At 39.1% G+C, this 19371-nt stretch overlaps 1 protein-coding gene across 1 annotated transcript in view; it reads right to left on the bottom strand.

Annotated features, from left to right (window-relative positions):
- exoc4 (exocyst complex component 4) overlaps nt 1-19371 on the bottom strand; it is a 131075-nt gene that overhangs the window by 12062 nt on the left and 99642 nt on the right. The window contains exons 16-19 of the mRNA XM_063460166.1: nt 18473-18651; nt 6712-6835; nt 2871-3049; nt 2503-2662 (exon numbers count right to left, since the gene is read on the bottom strand). Coding sequence (XP_063316236.1) covers nt 2503-2662; nt 2871-3049; nt 6712-6835; nt 18473-18651 — 642 coding nt within the window. The remainder of the gene's footprint in view (nt 1-2502; nt 2663-2870; nt 3050-6711; nt 6836-18472; nt 18652-19371) is intronic.

Below are 19371 nucleotides of genomic sequence, written 5' to 3'. Positions count from 1 at the left end.
TGCAATTCCCAATCAACACCTCCACACCACCCACGCCTTGTAATCAGACAGAGTGGGAGAAAGAGAGAAAAGACAGAAAAGCCATCACTGGCATGTCTCCATAATCAAAGTTGACAGAGGGGAGAAATAACATACTAATCAATGGTCCTCCACATCCAGTACAGTTCAGGTAATTTCAGTTTACTTATTTGTTTGGTTATTTTTTGTCTTCTTCAGGGGAAACTTGGCTTGCCACTCTGGCACATTACAAACAATAGAAAAGCCCAAACTCTGCCAGTGCATAAAGACCCAAGCACTCAAACACATAACACAAGAGAAGCTCATTAAACTTATAACATACTGTAAGATGCCCAGATGGCAGACACAGGAAAACACATTTTACTGTACAATGAGAATCAAATGCAAACAAACAGGGTTGCGAAAGTCACCTTAAAAGGAATAGCTGGTCCTGCTAAATGTGCGGAAACTCAAGTTGTTTAAGCATAATCTGTTATTCATTTTCTAATACACTCATTTTCTCCTTCTTACTTTCTTCCCATCTCTCTCTTGTGTTCATCTCCACTGTAAGATACTGTCTAACCATGCTGCCCTCTTCAAGTCAGTTCCATGCTTTTCCTTTCAAAGATGCCTTTTCGACAACTTCCCTTTACTTAGTTTTTCAATTTTCTTCCCCTCAAGCCATCTTTCTTTCTCCATCTTTTCCATCACCCTTCCTCTCACATACTCTCTGCTGTCAAGGACACAGGCTTCTCAAAGAAGGGGGAAAAAATCATATGAATACAATGAATCACTCTTCCTTCTTCCACCTTCTTCTCTCTTTCCTACCTCCTCTTCCCTCCCTTACTCTCTCCATCTTGTTCGCAAAGATGTCTGAGGTGCTGATTTCCCTTATGCCTGTCAGGGCTGAGCAGCGCTGGGCAACAGCAGTTAAGAGTCACAAAATTTAAATGTATGAATAAGAAAATAAACAGCAACAACAGCGTGGACACAGATACACAGTGTGGTTGACAATCTGTTTGACCATCTGTCAGCCTCACGCACTGACATAGTTGCTTTCTGAACTTGAAAACACTGTGCGAGTCTGTGTGCGTCTGTGCAGGTGTGTAGTTAAAGCTGGACCAGTATACCGACTAATTTTAAACAGAACTGGTTATTATGATGACGCCACTTAATCTTTACCATTTATTTATCTTGCAAATAGTGGCTCTTCAAACTTGAGTAGCCATAGTAAAAATTCAATGTGTGTTTACTGTCCTATTATCTTTAGTCGTGTGGCATGATATCTTTTTTACCACTAAAACAGCAAAACCTATGGGGCAAAAAGCAACTATTGGCAAGAAAATGGCATTACAGTTTACACAAACTCAATATCTGCACAAAATATCCATTTCCTCTTTGTCCTGTTAAAGGCTATCAATCTTTAAAACAGAAATGGAAATTCATAAGCTTTTATTGATACTAGACCCATTATCGAGTGTTCTTATTGGTCTGATTCTTTACTGATTTTCTCCATTGACCTGTGATCAGATTTCTTCTTTAAAGAAGCAGACTTACACAGTTTTTCACAACTGTCAATAACGCAATATTACCCCAGGCTACACAGAACAGCCCAAGCCTGAAAGCCTGAACAGAAAACTGCCTACAGGTCAGTGCCTTCACCCTGATAAAAGACAGAATTATCAATTCATTGCACTTTCCCCAAACTACAGTATACGCTAGAGTAGAAATAAAATGTGCATTGAAAAGCTTTACAGCCAGCAGTAAGAATAACTGGACTGGCTGAGGGGAGCACTTGTTTGTAAATGCAGTAGTTGATATTTATTTTTTATTATACCTGTAAATATTAGCTATTAGCTATCTAATTAGCCTGCTGTTCTCTCTGTTACACTTGTATAGGAAACACTCGTGAGCTCTGGTAGAACTGGAAAAGATGCTAAAAAGGTGCAAAAGAAGCAGGCAAACGTAACCCTTAATACTGTTTCACTTGTTGTTCAGCTGATTTTCACTTATGTGAAGAAGATTTTGTGTGAGTCATTGTTCTCCCACTGACACAGACAACGTTGCTTTCTCTGCATGCTGGAAGTGGGAAATAAACATCACGGTGTGTCTAGATTAAGAGGTAGCATGAGCAGCACCCATGCAGCTCTGCTGTTCTGTTTATGCCACACACTATGCATTATAGTGGGTGGATTTTGATAGCTTTGCAAACAAGTGAACCAATTAAAACTGTTTTGCAATGCTCAGCTAGCAGAAATGCATGCTATCAATATAGTGCTGTATTGATAAGCTCAAAAGCATAGATTCAGATGGACTGGACAACATAAACCTGGAATCCCTACGACATAAACACACATTAGTGGAAATGTGTGAAAGGTTGCTAGTTATGTCCAAGGCACTGAGTGGAAGGCTTGTTTCAGCTACTGAACCACAGAAACTGCTCCAGGGAAGCTTTCTTAGCTTAGCTTTCCTCTCCATGCTCAAAATGTGGAAAAGGACTCTAACCTGGCAAAGTCGAGGTCTGCCTCCCTGGACATGGTGATGTTGGTGAGGTTTTGCTGGAGGACAAAAATGTTCCTGCACATTTTCTTGATGCCAGACTCGCTGATCCTCTTGAAGTATTGAGCCCCATTGATCAGAATACAGGAGATCAGATGACCAAGACCTGGTAAGAGATGAGAAAAGAAGAGGCATGAAGGATATGTGATTATATCAGGAAAGAGATATACAATTCTTTTTATTTTTAAGGAAATTTGGGAATAAGAAAGAACATTTTAACAATGTTTTCAGACTCTTAGGTTCTTTGAAAGTAGTTGAAGAGAGCTGTATTTTAGAGGCAATTACTTAAACGTCACCCTAGGGGGGCTGCTGACCTTCAAAAATATACTGGAACTTGTGTTGCTGCAAGGCGGCCCCCATGGCTTCCTCTATGGCTGAGATGTCCTTGTTCAGTTTGACCACCAGAGGGTCATAGTCCATGCTCTCAACATTAGCCACAATGGCATAATTTCCTTGTTTGGTCAGGGGGATCAGGTAATGGAAACAGTGCACCCTGGATTAAAACAGGGAAAGAAAAGAGAAAATTAAATGCTGTAGATAATTCATAGGCTTTTTTCTCCCATTTTTTCACCTTTTGCTGTCTGGAAATTAAAGTTACATATTCTGCTTTGTCAAGAACATTCTGCCATCCAAATTCTTTGACAACTATGTATTGATATGCCGAAATAAACTATGAACTATGCTGAGTGTCCAACATGAGAACGACAAGGAAAAGTGGTGAGTCAGGAAATATGTATGAACTGTATTATTCTCTGTGCTTTGGAGGTTAACATAGTTAGAAGGCACTTTAGCGGGCACAGAGTGTTCTCATTCCTCAAGCCCCACTAAACCTACTCCAATACTTATAATTTCTACAGAAATCATTGTGTTTATAGAGTACTCATAATATATCCACTTGTACAACTACCACTACATCACTGTTGGATACCAGTCACCTGAGCAAAGTGCTGTAGAGCAGATTGTTGAATATGCTGTGCACTTCTGAGGAGTATTAAACCTTAAATGGAGCTGCTTATATACTTAATGCCACGTCTAATAAATCTACTAAGGTAAATTGTCCTTTCAAACTATTTAATTTGTAGAAAGCACACTTATGTCTATAACATAGTTTTGTGTATATTTCCTCGCATATTTTATCTTGAGTATTTTAGAGGCAGTAGTTAAAGGAAGACTGTTGTACCAGAATGGCAATAAAGCCCCCAGCTATAGCAGAATAACTGGGTTGAGGACCTTGCCAAAGAGTTTTTGTATTCACCTTTTCCTAGTCAGATTTTTGAGCCGTTTTTTTTAATGGATTCATAGCTAAATGCCACAAATAAACTAAAATATCAGAAACGCTCTCAAAGTTTTGATTATTGTTATGTAAAAATGTCATTTTAGAGGGATTATTAAGTGGAAATACCGATAATAAGTAAACCAACCCTTTAATCTCAACCTTATCCAAATATTTCCAGCCCATAGTACAGACATCTAATAATACTTTTAGGATTTTAATAGTTAGAGCAGGTGGATTTTGACCTATCCTTTAACAATACATTCTGTTTTTCAGGTTCCCTAAAGACCTATAAATTAGTATGAGGTCTTTGAGGTCCACAGAAAGCTAATTTCTGTCTAGACTTAAAAAGTCAATAGTTTTATAATTCCATAATCACACTGCCCAGAGCTGAAGGGTATAAAATTATATGGGTGAATTTCTCTTCCTCCCTAAGGCAAAGCCAACAACTACACAGCATTTTCAAAGCCTCCATCCGACCTCCTTCTCTCTCTATTCAATCATTTCTCCCACTTAGCCCACTCTAGCTTTCTTCTTTAACCCCCACTCCTACTTTAACTTCACTCATCTCTCTTCCATCTTTTCATCCACCCCCCACCCACCCCTTCTTCTTTCTTGCTCATGGCTTCATTTAGCTGGTACCACTATCAAGGGAAATTTGCTAGATGGGGAGAGTCAATGGAGTGTAGCATATAGCTAGACATCAGCCTCAGGGAGGGTTTTCTACTGGAATCATCAACAATATTGCATAAGCTACACAATGGTCTAGAGGGAAATAGTAGTACATGGATGGATGGAAAAAATGGGGAGGGATGATGGAGGACTATTAGAGGATGTGGGTGTGAGAAAGTATATGGTGTGGTAAATTAACTTAGATATTGACATTCAAAACACACGCTGAAGATACATTTCTGAACTCGTGCATTCAGGGCATGCATGTGATGCCACTGGTTCTTTTAACTCATCTGATTTAATGACACGTGCTCTGAGCAATGTTGTGTGTAGGAACCAAATACACACTGCTTGAAAGTTTGGGGTAACTGAGAAAACATCATGTTTCTCATAACTCGCACTTGTATTCGTTGAATGACCTTGTACAGTAAAAGGAAATATAGCCAAGACATTGACAGACATTTTTAGTAAAATAAACATTTTGTCCTTTAAACTTCACCTTCCTCAAAGAATTGCCCATCTGCAGCAGTCATAGCCTTGCAGACCTTTGGCATTTTGCTGAGGCATTCCAGAGAAATTTGACCCTATGTTTCCCAAAGCGTTTCTCACAAGTTGTATTAGTTTGACAGCTGCTTCTTACATACCATATAATCAAGTTGTCAACATCAATCGGGTTGTGTTCCAGTGACTGTGCAGGCCACACCATAACAGAGACAACAGCATTTGACTGTTTCCTCTTTAAGCAGTTTGGACCTGTGCTTTGGTTCACTGTTCATTTCGCTGACCAGTAATTTTCATCAGTGAACTTTTATTTTTTGCCAAAAACAAGACGATAACTAAATAAAATGTAACTGACAATGACGTGTACTGACAAGTTTGTCAACAAATAAAAATTAGATGAAAATTATCCTTGAGAGACGAGAGCCAATCAGAACTGAGTAAGTTCTAAATAATTTAGAAAGGTGGGACGAGTTTGGATGCATGCACATTATGCAATATGGTTAGATGCGCCTATTTGATCAGCCCCTGAGAAACGATACAACTTAGAAACGAAATCGAAACTTGCTGTCAAAGTGACTGCTTTGGTCACTGTCCTCCTGTTTGGAAGCTAGCACCCCCCACCCCAAGTCTATGTTTGTTCGACAATCACAATTTTCATCTCCTACTGCCCAGTCTCACATGGATTTGTCTTTGCAAGTTTGTCTTAAATTCGCGTCCCAAAGCCGGCATCAAGGAGTCACTTCTTCACTGTTCATGGTAAAACACGTGTCTTCTGGATACCACTTTACAAAGCTGCTTGTTGAGTAAGACCAGTAACTCTTTGTTTTCTCAAACAAGCAACTCTGATGTACAACTCTGTCTGTTTTTTAACTGCTCTGTTACAAGAGTAGTATACTTCTTCTAAAATCTGGCAATTTACTACTTTGATCTTATTTTAAATGGGGGGAATAAGCTTTTGTTTCAAAAACAAAGATATTTAAGTGACCCCAGCCTTTTCAGTGGCAGTATAATTCCGCTTTTTTGTTCAGTGACGCAAATGAATATTATGAACGCAGTGGTTACAGACTTCCTGGGAAGAAGGTGAAAGGGAAGTGCAACACGCACAGGCAGAGTGGCATTATTTGATGTGCTTCAAATAATATTCACATAAAAATATCAGGCAGATAATATGTGCAGGAGGACCTTGATGAGTTGAGGCTCATCATTGCCATGCAATGACATGAATCATTACGGTGGCAGCGTGCAGACTTGGAAAACAATGACTGCAGTTGTTTTGTTGCATGTCACACCGTGCCAGTGAATGATGATAGCTGAAGCAATAGAATTTCCCAGTGATATTATTTGTTTTCAAAACATTTTGTCTTCCAAAACCTATTTATGCTAAAAACTCATTACCTTAAGGTGAATACATCACCATGCTCGTATAATTCAATTTGACACAACCTGCTTTTAACTCTGCATTTAGAGTCTAATGCTTTCTGTGTATGCATTGTTTATACTTTCATGACTTGCTTTAAAAAATGATCAACTATTATGGCCAATTTCTTTATATTAAATATGTATTGTAAAAATATTTGTATAAATAAAATAATTAAATATGCTTTAGTCATATCACTGCATAAAGGAGAGCCATAAGATCTGGACAACATAAAACATCCTTGAACGTTTATATCCCTCCTGTGAAGAGTTGGGCAGTTTCTCCTGCATACCTGATCTCCAGATGCAGCACTAGGAGGCAACGGTCTGCAATATCTTGGAAGCCCCTGGACAGGTCGTTGAGGGTCTGGAGAATCTGCTCCCTGCTGCGTTCACTCTCTCCAACCACCTGGCTGTCTGTTGGGATCATAGAGATGTAGGAGGATGAGAACACACGATAGGCATAGAAAAACTCAATTATTGCAAACAGGAGCAGTTGAAGTGAGTAAAAGGACCATTGTAAATGGTTTCTGCATCCTGTGTTACAGCTATTTGAAAGGCTGTGTGCGTACGCGCATTTAACAGGTGCATTTTAAAACATAACAAAGGCTCAATTGGGGATGAGTCAAGTATTCAGTTAATGTGATTTAATGTCAAAATTTAAAATATGTGCAAAAAAAATAAATGTATAAATGAACAAAGGCACTTGTCTTGTCTTTGTTACTTCATGCTTATTGTATTTTGTGGAGATTACTTATAATTAATTATTTTTCAATAAGAACTATTTCTATAACTTTGAACATCACACACTGAACGTCTGCATGCTGGTCGACACTGCACAGACAAAGGTTAAAACAGGGTTAATCAGTCAGAGATAAACAGTTTTTGAGGCTTTCAATTGTAAAATATGTTTTATTTTGCTCTTAACCAGGTATTATTGATTCACTATTATTGATTCACCCACTAATAGGGAAAACAACAAGTATGATAACCTGTTTAAAGAAGGACGATGTTAAAATAATAACAAGAACAAATGAGTTTACTGCACATATTGTATTGGTACTGCAATATATTGTTTTTATTTCATTTTATTGTACTGTGTTGATATTGTATTTGTATTGTTGTTGCAGTGAATTGTATTGTATTTTTACTGTGCTGTCTGTTCCCAGCACTCAAAACAAATCTGAATAAGTACTGTAAGTACATACAGTGGGTAAATGGGTAACATATATGAGGAGAAATCATGCCATTTTAGCTTATATAGACTAGAAAATAACAACAAACTAATCTGCTCAAAAAATGAAGGGAACATTCAATCAACACATATCACAAGTCAGTTAAACTTCAGGGACATCGATCCGTCCATTTAGGAAGCATGAACCATTGTGAATCCATTTCAGCTGCTTTGGTGCAAATCAAAGTGACAACAGGTGCACTGGAGAAGCAACAACAAGGCAATCCCCAAAAAGGGAATGATTTTGCAGGTGGTGGCCACAGACCACTGCGTTCTTCTTATCCCTCCTGACCAGTTTTTCTCTAATTTTGGTTTTTGTCAGTGCCCTGTCACTGCTGGCAGCATTAGAGAGTAATTACAGCCCATTCAGGTTGCTCATATAGTTTGTTTATTCCAGTCATGGCCCATCCATACCTAGGTCTACTTTGTCTCCCAGCACAGTCTCAAGAATGTGGGTGAGATAGCAGGAGATGGGCTACATGGGTTACATAAGGACAGGTGGACAGGTCCATATTTGGCATCAACCCCACAGCAGGACTGGTATCTTCTCCTTTGTACAAGAAGCAACAGGAGGAGCACTGCTAGAACCTTACAAAATGACTTCCAGCAGGCTACTTGTGCATTGTACAGCTAGATTAGTATTCAACTAGAGTGTCACTCTTTTTACAAAGTTTTAAGGTTTGGAATCTGCTGAAAAGTCCTTAAAAGCTAGGGAAAGGCCTGCCTGCCCGTGGTGTTTTTCTTAAACTGCCCTTGAGCTCCCAAACATTGTCCTAAGATTGTTATTAATGTGTTGTTTTGTTATACTCTGCAGTAATAAGCATGTATTCCATTCCATATTGACATTATCAAGTTCTGTAAATAACGTTAGCTCATATGGTACACACATTTGCAAACTCATTAGTTCAGCTTCACACACTTCCTGAGTCCTTCAGCATGTTCTTGTACTTTCTTCCCATTACTTGTGCTGAGGCAGCAAGAGCATGTGTCACTGCACTGCATTGTAAGCCACACAAAAGACCTGAGTGTGTGTGTGTGAAAGAGAGAGAACCAGAGAGCATGATGAGTGTATATAAATTCAGCTCAGCATAGATCAATGGCCATAAATTAACAAGGGGAGGAAAAGGAGAGAAATTGGCCCCGTCACTCATATGTAAGTCTATTTGGTCAATGAGGCGAGTGTGTGTGTGTGTGTGTGTGTGTGTGTGTGTGTGTGTGTGTGTGTGTGTGTGTGTGTGTGTGTGTCCATGAGAGGGGTGTTGGTGTGTCTACAAAGAGTGACTGTTGAGCAGGAGAATGCAGGGGTCCACGATCGATGTGCTGCAGTCAAAACCAGCTCCCTAGTTATTCTTCCTGCCCTTTCGAAGGTCACACATGCATGCAAGCTGGTACACATGCATGCATACACACCGCTAAGAACAAAGAAGTAAGTAAGTCAAAACTATGCCTGCAATTAAGTGATGATTATTCTTTCTTCTCCTTGACTCTTTTGAATTATACCACCAAAAAAGCCATGTCTGCCTTAACTGTGTTCTCACTAGCCTACATATAGAACATGTAATAACAATCTGCAACTGCAATTTCTTCCTTTCAGAAGACTGCTTAGAAATGTATGTTTCAACACAGCCTGAGCTCTCTTAGACAAGCTTTCTTGTAGTTTCTGTAAGTGTTCTTCAGGAATAGTTCTCCAGGCTTCTTGAAGTACATTCAAAGTTATTGTTTGGACTTTGTTCCAGTTTTGCTCTGTTCTTTGTTTTTGCTCTGGGGAGGCCAATCCATGACCGACAGTGTTCCACTGTGTTTTTTTGCACTGGAAGTGTATTTGGCATCACTGTCATGCTGAAAATTGAAGCCACTACCAGTCAGATACTATTACATGATGGATCAAAATATGACAGTACTGTTCTGTGTTTATAATTCCATCAATTTTGACAAGATCTTCAACATCACTGGCTGAAATGCATCCCAAAAACACGACTCCACTGTGTTTTACAGATGGCTGTAGACACTCATTGTTGTACCTCTCTCCTGACTTCTACCGCACATACCGATGACAATTTGAAACCAAAATCTACAATTTGGATTCATTACTCTATAAGAACTGCTGGCACTGACTTTCAGTCCAGCCCTTTGGCATACCTTAGCTTTCTCTCCCTCCTTCCTTTGTTAAGAATGGCTTCTTGACAGCCACCCTTCCACTGAGACCATGTCTGATGAGGCTTCAGTGAACAGTAGATAGATCAGAAGGGCCAGATGCATCTCTCAGGTCCTATGTCAACTCTTTGCTGGAAATTTGCCTATTTCTTAAGAATCTTACATCACTTTAACATATTGCTAATCTGCTGTACTTTTCAAGCCTAAAACTTCTTTTGTTGTCATCCACTCATCTAGCTTCCTCAAATTTATTAAGGACACACTACACATCTTGCTGGAATATGCTAGGTTTTTGGCTAATGGTGCTTTGGAAAACACCTTGTTGCAAAAACACAATTTTATGTCTATTGTGTAGTCTAGTGTTTTTGCAACAAGATCTTTAGTAACAAAGTGCCTAAAAATGCAATTTAAAATTGTTTATTTGCTAGGTTGAGTGTTATGTGTAGACAACAATGGTTCATCCCTTGTTGTTTGACTGAAAGAAGACCATATTCATCTGAATATGGTAAGGTACAAGGACTGGAATGTAAATTAATGAAAAAGGAGCCAATATATAAAAAAGTGTAGAAAGACCTCCAGAAAGTGCTCAAGAGCACTTAAAACTACAAACTTTCACTCCTTTAAAGCAAAATATAAAGAAATGAGGGGTGATGCAAGACTTTTGCACAGTCCTATATTCTTTGATTCTCTCTCTATACTTAAATCAAAAGAAATCTATTTTGCTTTGCATTGGTTGTGCTTTTGTGTCCTCCTAGTCCTCAGTGCACATTTTGTATGCATTGTAGTTACTTTAAATTTATCTCTGAGAAAATGAGAACGCATTGCTCCAAGCAAACAGCAGTCAGGTATACACCATGACCGTCCAATCAGAAAAGCAAACACGGTCAGGGTTGTGATGTGACATTGGTGACAGTTGCTCTTATGGCCTGTGTACCTGACATACAGAGATAACAGCTTGGAATTATGTTTCTTATTAAAGGTCTGCAAGTGATGAACGTTCTGGATGTATGAACTAACAGTATGGTTAGTTCAGCTAGAGGCAGTTAATAGCAATAACGTATATGGGAAATAAGGCTAGAAATGAATTATGTTGCATGGTAGACTTCTACTAAAAATGTATTTTTGTTACTTTGTTACTTTTACTTTGAACTGGCCTAAGAACCAAAACTTGATTTCAGTAAGTGGACTACTTTACACATTAATTATGCTCAACTTTGTTTGTTTAAATGGCAATCAGCATCGGTGTTACTATATGTAATGATAATAATTTAATATTTAATAATCTATAATATTGAATTGCCCCTCACCCCGCAGGGGGTGGTTGTGGGGGGGTCTTGTGGCTTAGATCTTCAGCTGAGAGATACCAATATTAATCTAGCTAAGAGTCAACGGAACAACAAACAAGATTGCTTTTAATGAAAGAAAAACAATGATTTCTCAAGAGAGTAGAGGATATTACATTAATTAATTTCACCTGATTGTGTGAAGCTGATGCCGTTCACACTCCCTGGTCAACTTTGAGATCATTAATAGATACAGAACCCACCATTAAAACACAATACTGTCTCCTAAAATAAAAAGCACAATTTTAAGACAAAAATGTTTTAAAGCTTCTGCCAAAAGACTTAAATATAGACTAATTTTCTCTGAGCGCGTCTATCTCTTTCTCTTAGCGTGTAGTTACAGGTGCGAGAGAGCCAAAGTCTTGCACATGCTCTGCCTGTGGGAGTATTTCCCACTAACTGTCTGTATATGTGCAGGAATTGACTCGGAGGCTTGTTTCCTCTCATGTGCATTACGCTCACTCACTCGCTCACTTTTCTGACAGCAGAAAAAAAGGCCTTACTGTGGCACACACTGCTGGAGGTCTCTCTGGGGGGTGTCTGTGAAAAACACACGACCAGAGACACACAAGCATACGGACACGTACACAAAAACACACTCGGATTCTTGCCACCCCGAGCCTTGCGCTGCTTTGATGATGCGAGGGAGGCGTCGCAGCATGGGGGGCACCATTAGAGTCAGGAACAGACGGGCAAAAGGAGACGACTCATTTGTCCTGACTGACAACTTTCTTGCTCTCTTTTTTCCTTTTCTGGTTGCCTTTTCCTCCAACTAAATTCCTCCTATCTCTTATTTATGAGTTCTTGTGTGTGCATTATTAAATGTGAAGATATGTATGTGCATGTCATGCATCTACTTATGCGTTCATGTATAGGCATGCGTGCGTGTGCTTTGTGCTTATCCAATTATTTTCAAATCTCATCTAAGGGAAACGTCTGTTGCTTGCCATCTGCAAATGTGGTGGATGAGGGTGGCAGACATTAAGGGAGAAGATCAGTGATGGAATTCACACACAGACACACACACAGAATGCATGCGCCTACATAAACGGACAGTTCATCTTAACACAACCACTTAGACTCACTGCACCCACTGCCAATAAGAGCATAATCAACACATTAAGAAGAGGAATAACAGGACATGATATTTCCTGTGGAACCACACTCACTAAAGAGTTCATGAAAATCATATTTTTTTGTAAATCCACAGCATAGCATGGAAAAGAAAATGGAGTGAGATAAGCAAAGGACAGTATCCTGCAGGATTGGAGTGATGAATGATTCATAAATGACTCAGTAAGAAAGGAGTTATTAATTATTTTGCTGCCTCTGGTATAGGACGAACATCTGCACACTGAGATCTAAACTTCGGTCCAGAGACAGAGATAGAGAAAAGGAAGGGCATGAGAGAGATATAAAATAATGATGGTATTAAAAGATTTTGATGTCTGATGACATCTAATTGTTTCAAATGCTTTTAAAATGAGAAGGAATCAAAAGTTCATGCTTTAAAGTTTTGACAGTAATAGTGAGGAGTGCTGTAATATTGACCAGAATACAATATTAGACTACTTAGAAGTTGGTTGGACTGGGTTTCCACTAATCAGATGGTGATTCGATCCCTGGCTCCTACAATCCATCAAATTGTCCTTGGTCAAGATATTGAACACCAAGCAGTAAAGGGTGTGAGTATGTGTGAAATACAGGAAACAATGTAAATGTAGAATGTGAGTGAACGGATGAATGTGGCTTATAGTTCAAAGCACTTTGAGTGGTCAATAAGAGTAGAAAGGAGTTATATAAAAATGTAGCCAATTACTGAAAAACATCACCACCATCTCCCACTTAAACTAACCCCCCCAGGTCTCTGCAGTGAATAAGAATGTTTTCTCAGTCAAGTTCCCTTGTTAAATGAAGTCAAGAAAAAATACTGCTAAAGGGGAAAGACCTGCACTCACCATAGTTAAGGTGAGCCACTGAGATGAGAAGGAGCCTCCTCCTATAGGGAGACCACATGATTACTGCCTAGAAACCCTGCAGGCTAGATTAGAAAGGTCTGTATCTACGCCTACCTAATGATGTCCAGACTTCCAACATTAAGACACACTTTTGTGCACAACCATATACCGCATTGCTCGAGAAGACTGACCAACAGAAGATCTAACAAGGCTGTCAAATACAGTGGCTCATTTAAGGTATTTTACTTGGGCCTAAGATACAGTGGTCAAACCAATCAGAAGACAGGGAACATCATTTAAAGAGGCTTGTCTTAAACGGAGGATGAACTGAGGGGACAAATAAGAACTAATTTTTAAAAGTAACTCATTCTAAGTTACTCAAATTGAGTCCAAGAGCAAAAACGTGGCGCTGGAAATTAGCATAGCAGGTCTACTTAATAAACCAGGTCAAGAAGAAAAAGTGGTTGGCATTGCTTCTCAGCCGTGTGTGCATGTGTGTGTTGTCAGGTAAATATTGTCAGAATGGATTAGATGGCCAGTGCTGCAACCAGATGGGCGATAAGACCGTTTCTGTGGACACCTCCGCAGACAGTCTGTCAACACACATACACACATAGCCCTTATTACCTTACCGACACACACATGCAAGGTTACTTCAGACATCTTCTGACACACAGAGATATTCAAAGATGATTAAATCTGCAAGTATGCGCACTGAATCTAATCTACATCAGGATAAATATGTTACAGGAAAGCATCACTGCTGTAGCTAACTGCAGGGACACTACTGATATGTTAGCCAAGCTTTGTAGTAAAATGTACAGTTTAACTCTGCATATTTTTAACCATTTTTTCATAGAGCATGCTGTCCATTTGTGTAAACAGCCTCTATTAATAAATATAGGTTGAACAGGGGCTGAGAAGTAGCTTCAACAGTTCACTATGTAATAATATGCAAATTAGCCATGTGCTTATGTTACTGATGCTAGTTGGTCATGGGGAGGTGACTGAAGTGAGCTAGTCTCATGAGATTTCTGGTGGTAATATTCAGGTTAAGAGTGAAATATATGAACATAAATGAGTTTATTTTCAACGAAACAAGCTCTGGACTAATACAGTCGCCCAAAATTGAGGTAATATTGTACATAGGAAGAATTGTTCCGACCTTAACGGCTGTGTATGTAATCACACATCCAGTCGAATTAAGCCTCAGGAAAAGCGATGAAAGCAAGCCACTGCAGAGATTACTGAGCCGTGGACAAAATCTACCAGATCCTTAGCACTTGGACAAAAAAGAAAAGGAAGAACCTTCACTCTTGCTGGATAAGGAAGAAAGAAGGAAAGACAGAAAGAAAGAAAAGCCAAGAAGGAATGAAGCAGGAATGCAAGAAAGAGAAATGAAATAAAGAAAAAGCAAAAACAGGGAGAGGAAAATGAGTTGTTCATACCTGACTGCTTCTGTAATATAAAATCCAATTTGGAGAGGCATAGACGTGAGGCGGGGTGGGGTGGGGGATGAGATAAGGTGGGGTCTTTTTTCCCTGCTGTACCCTTGTCCCATCTCATACAGTGCACGGCTATGTACACACACGTGTGCGCGCGCACACTCACACACAATGCACCCATACCATCACACACGTAGTCCGTCATCAGCTCACCAAACACTAAATAATGAACAATACGGAGGCTGTCCCAGCATGATAAGTGACTGCCCTATCCTTCCCATTAGTGCCACCCGCCAGAATTAATGATAATTATGTCACGTCCCTTCCCGTACTTTTATTGAATTCTTATCTATGAATAGACGAAGGAAGCTAGCGTCAGAGTGAGAGGGAAGGGAAGATACTGCACTGACAAAGTCGAGCCTAAATAAGAATATTTCTCATTTAATTATTTTATTTCTAAAAGAAAAAGTTGCGATATGGAAGGGCAAAATAAGTGCAAGTTCAATGAGCAATCAGAGGACTGAAGCCAGGGAGTTGTGACAATGGCTGATAAAGGTTGAAGCCCTCTCTATGCCTACAAGAAAGGTGAATAATTTACCTCAGCTCTGCCAGAAGCCCCAAGATACCACAGTGAACACAGCTTAGTTTCTCAGAAGTACTGCAACACAATAACTGGAAATGTGAAGGCTGTAAAAGGTGACAAAAGATCTAGATACTTTTAATCTTAAAATGTGGTTATTATGTTGTTTAATCTCAGTCAGCATAACAGATAAATAAATCCTTAGTAACAATAAAATCAATAAAATGGATATCAAATATGCAGTTGTCTTATTTTTTTCTGGAAATTAAACAGCTTTTATACAAAGGGAATTTTCCATCTCCTCAAGACTGATAATAATATTACACCAATCAAACTCAACAAGTGCAGCTTGATGACATCTTTAATAATGTTACTACTGCTTGAGGCTGACAATGTAAAGTCTGGAGTCTGTTTATGATTTAGGGAAAAGATTTTATGCACATTTAATGCACATTTATTGTATAAACACTTCATAGGAAACACCAGATCAATGCTGTTCAGGGCCCCTGTTCGTTGTCAAACAGCCTGACATATTTTTTGGTGTGGATTCCACTGGATGCTAAAAACATTCCTTTGAGATACTAATCCATGCTGACATTCTTGCGCTGCAAGATTTTTTGCTGCACATCAATACATCAATATGGAAGGGAATTTTGCTGGATTCTGTGATGTAATGGGGAGGCCACTGAAGTCCACTGCACTCACTGTAATGTTCCTAAAACCAGTTGGCAGACATGGCAGACATTATCAATTTCAAAGTAGTCATTAAAAGATGGTAAACTGCAGCCATCAAGACCCTGAAGCGCCACGGGAAAAAATCCACTTATTCTTATCCTGCCGCACTCAGCATGGCCTGTTGACACATGGCAAGCTGGGTCCATGGATTCAGGCTGTTGATGCCAAACTGCGACCCTACTGGACTATTTGCATCCCTCAGCACAAATCAAGACACAGACCAAGCTATGCTTTCGTGTGCGCCCTGAGCAGACTTGTTCTTGACTGACAGAACTGGAAGTCATTGTAATCGCTTTAAAGTGAGATCTGCTGTGCATTCTGAGAAGATGGCCTACCCTTTCCTTTCTGTCATGTCAGACCATCTGTATATTTGCCTCTGACCTCTCTCTTCAACAACGGATTTCTATTTGCTGATTTCTGTATGCTTTTTTGCACCAAGCAGCCCATTTGTCACTGTTAGTTCTTTTTCAATGTTTAAAGTGTTTAATAACTAAAACTCCTGACTGGAATATGCAGGATTTCTATGATTTAGACTTCTGTTCCACTACTGCCTAAGTGGGTAATTGCATGAACAAGCAGGTGTTCAGGTATTTCTAAAGTGGGAGTACTAATGGGAGCACTAACTCGCTGACTGCCATTAAATGTTGCTAACAAAAAAAGATTTGGACTTGAAGAGGAATATTATAAGATGCTAGAATTTAATCTTGGCGATTAAACATTGACATGTGACAACAGGGATTAGAAAAAAACACAACTAATGATAAGTGATTAATAAGATCTACATAAAGTCTTTGCTGGATGGAAACACACACACAGACTCTTCATTCTTTTATCAGTGATTAATGATACAAAAGTGATGACTGAGCAGGGAATGTAGGAAATGCTTTCATGAGTCCTGATTAGGCCACGCGTTTATGCGCCCACACTTGCAGAAGCACAACCAAAGATAATGAGTGTGTGTGTATAAAGTGCTCTTTGACAACTCCAGTAGGGAAGGTAATGAGTGTGTGATAATACACTCAAACAAGAATTTAATGAGGCACAGGTATGAAGTGTTGCTACAGAAGCACAGAACGCAAAGATGAGGAAAATTCATCAATCTCTGATTGTGATCCTACTGTACATAAACCATCCAGACAATGCGTTCAATCTCTATGCATTCTGATCAATAAATACCTAATAACCCAAGGCACTGGAGGCAGCATCTTTAGGAATACAAACCGGTGTTTTAATTTAGCACCGTACTGCAATATATCAAACAGCAGAGGGTGTACAATGACAAAGATGCATGTTTAGAGTGCTTGTATAGTTATTTCTATACTAAGCCTTTACATTTCTGTCAGCTGCTGTGTGCCACATTATATAATAGATAATCATATTTCAATTTTAGGAAAAAACTAAAGATAAATACAGAGACACTCCATGCCCTTTCATATAATATGGCTTCTTTAATTTTTTTTCAAGGTCAACATTGATCTTGAGTGCTAACAATGAAGATCAAGGTCAAATGTTTCGCCAACCTTGGAACTCATATCTTCCAAGGCCCAGTATATTTGTTGTGAAGTAAATATTGTGCAGCACATCCACTTAATATATGTTCGCCTCACCCTAAAAGCCCAGGTTTACTCCCTGTGGTATGTTTGGTTCAGTTCAAATTCACTAGTTTATTTTATTTTATATAAATTTTTTGACATATAATTACAGTTTTTAGTGACTTTTTGTAAAGTTCAACAAATCCACTCGTTTCTAATTTAATTATGTTAAATCTTTATCTATATCATTATCTCAGCACTGACCAAAAATAATTTGGATTCTGATATTTGCCATAAATTGAACAGCCTTTGGGTCTCTTGTAATGTCCTGGCATCCAAGGGAGAAGGGTTCAGCATAAACGGCCCCATCTGTGGTTGCTGCCATTATGTGCCGGCACACAGTGCATCGAAAAGACAAAGCGACAATCTCTGAAAGATCTGGCACGTTGTGACTTTAACAAAATGAAAATCAAGTTAGAGGGAGGCAGGTCCGACACATCAGAGAACATCCAGTAGACACTGGATCCACACAGACATGGGCCAAACAGCTACAGGTAAGATTAGGCAAATTCAAATCTGGTCCAGTTTCCAAAACTTTTTAATTACACCTCATATATTCAGGTTTTCCTAAAACAGTACTATAGTTATAGTTTGGAGCAATGAGAGCCTTTTTATCAGTTTCAAGTAAAATAAACAAAAAAAACAAAAAACAAACTGTAGAAAGGAAACTGACAGAAAAGATCATCTTACTTTTGGTCAAATGCAACCATTCCACAAGCAAAATTCATGTATTCAAGAAAAAACTGAGTTTTGCAGAAAGAGCAGCAAACAGCAACAGATGTCTGCGTTGGCGTCATCGTACTAGATGTAGGTGGAAATTTCACTGCATATGTCTCTGTTTGTGTCAAAAATATCATTGTGCTAGCTTCGTTTTATTTCATCAAAAAAATAACACCTTCAGAGATATCGACTGTAATTATGATGTGCAGGTTTTACTTTGTTTGGAAGAAATACACTTATTCAAGGAAGTTCACAACTAAGTCTGTTGTTTACTTCACATTTACACAACTTACTGGATGCGTGAGGCAGTGTGACGAAGAATGTCTTGAGGCGACAGGCAAGCCATTCCATGCTCTCGTGAAGGTTGGCCAGTGCCTTGAGGTCACTGACATCACGCAGGATCTCATTCTGTGGGATTAACTTGTCTCCGAGGTTCCCAGTCAGCACCTCTGACTCCTTAGCAAAAGCAGCCCTGAATGATGGACGGGGTGAGGGATGTAAGAGTGTATGGTTAGAATGACAGGCACATTATATTGTTGGCAAACGAAAAACACAATTTAACCATCAATCAAGTGGCAAATACCCATTTAAAATAAAAAAAAATAGCTGGTATTAAAAAAAAGTTGTGAAAGCATTGACGTAGCTCAGAAGCGACTTTGTGAAAGACACTTTAATCGGTCCGCAGTGTTACATTCTTTGGAGGAATTTATCAGTGATTGGGTTCCTGGTTGGACTCAAAATGTCTGGTTTGCAGACACTGAGTGGATTTTATAAAAGCAATAATAGAAGTCAATTTTTTAAAGTAATAAAATAATGGATTGTCGAACAGAATGGATGTGCACACGTCTCCTCTGTGTGTTAATGCGTTCAACTGAAAATAGCTCAAATTTTATAATAATCTTATGCTTATGTGCTCAGTATCTCAGGGTTCAATTATTGCTTTGACCTTTACAGTGACTCACACACAAGGGAAATAAGAAGGGCTGAAAGCTGGATGGATACAGAGATAAACACAGAAGGAGTGGAGGGGGAAACTGTGAGCAATTTTATGAGTGCAGATATTTAAAAAAGAAGATGTTTCCACTAGCTCAACAGTTGGTGGGAGAGAAAAACAGGTGACGGAAAACATTTAGAAAAAGATGCCAAACACAAGGCAGAGATTTAAAAAGTGGCCAAAACAAACACACAGAGA

The sequence above is a fragment of the Pelmatolapia mariae genome, linkage group LG17, assembly GCF_036321145.2.
Source record: "Pelmatolapia mariae isolate MD_Pm_ZW linkage group LG17, Pm_UMD_F_2, whole genome shotgun sequence".
Classification (NCBI taxonomy): domain Eukaryota; kingdom Metazoa; phylum Chordata; class Actinopteri; order Cichliformes; family Cichlidae; genus Pelmatolapia; species Pelmatolapia mariae.
Note: the sequence above shows the minus strand (reverse complement) of the source record. Positions and strands in the feature narration are given on the sequence as shown.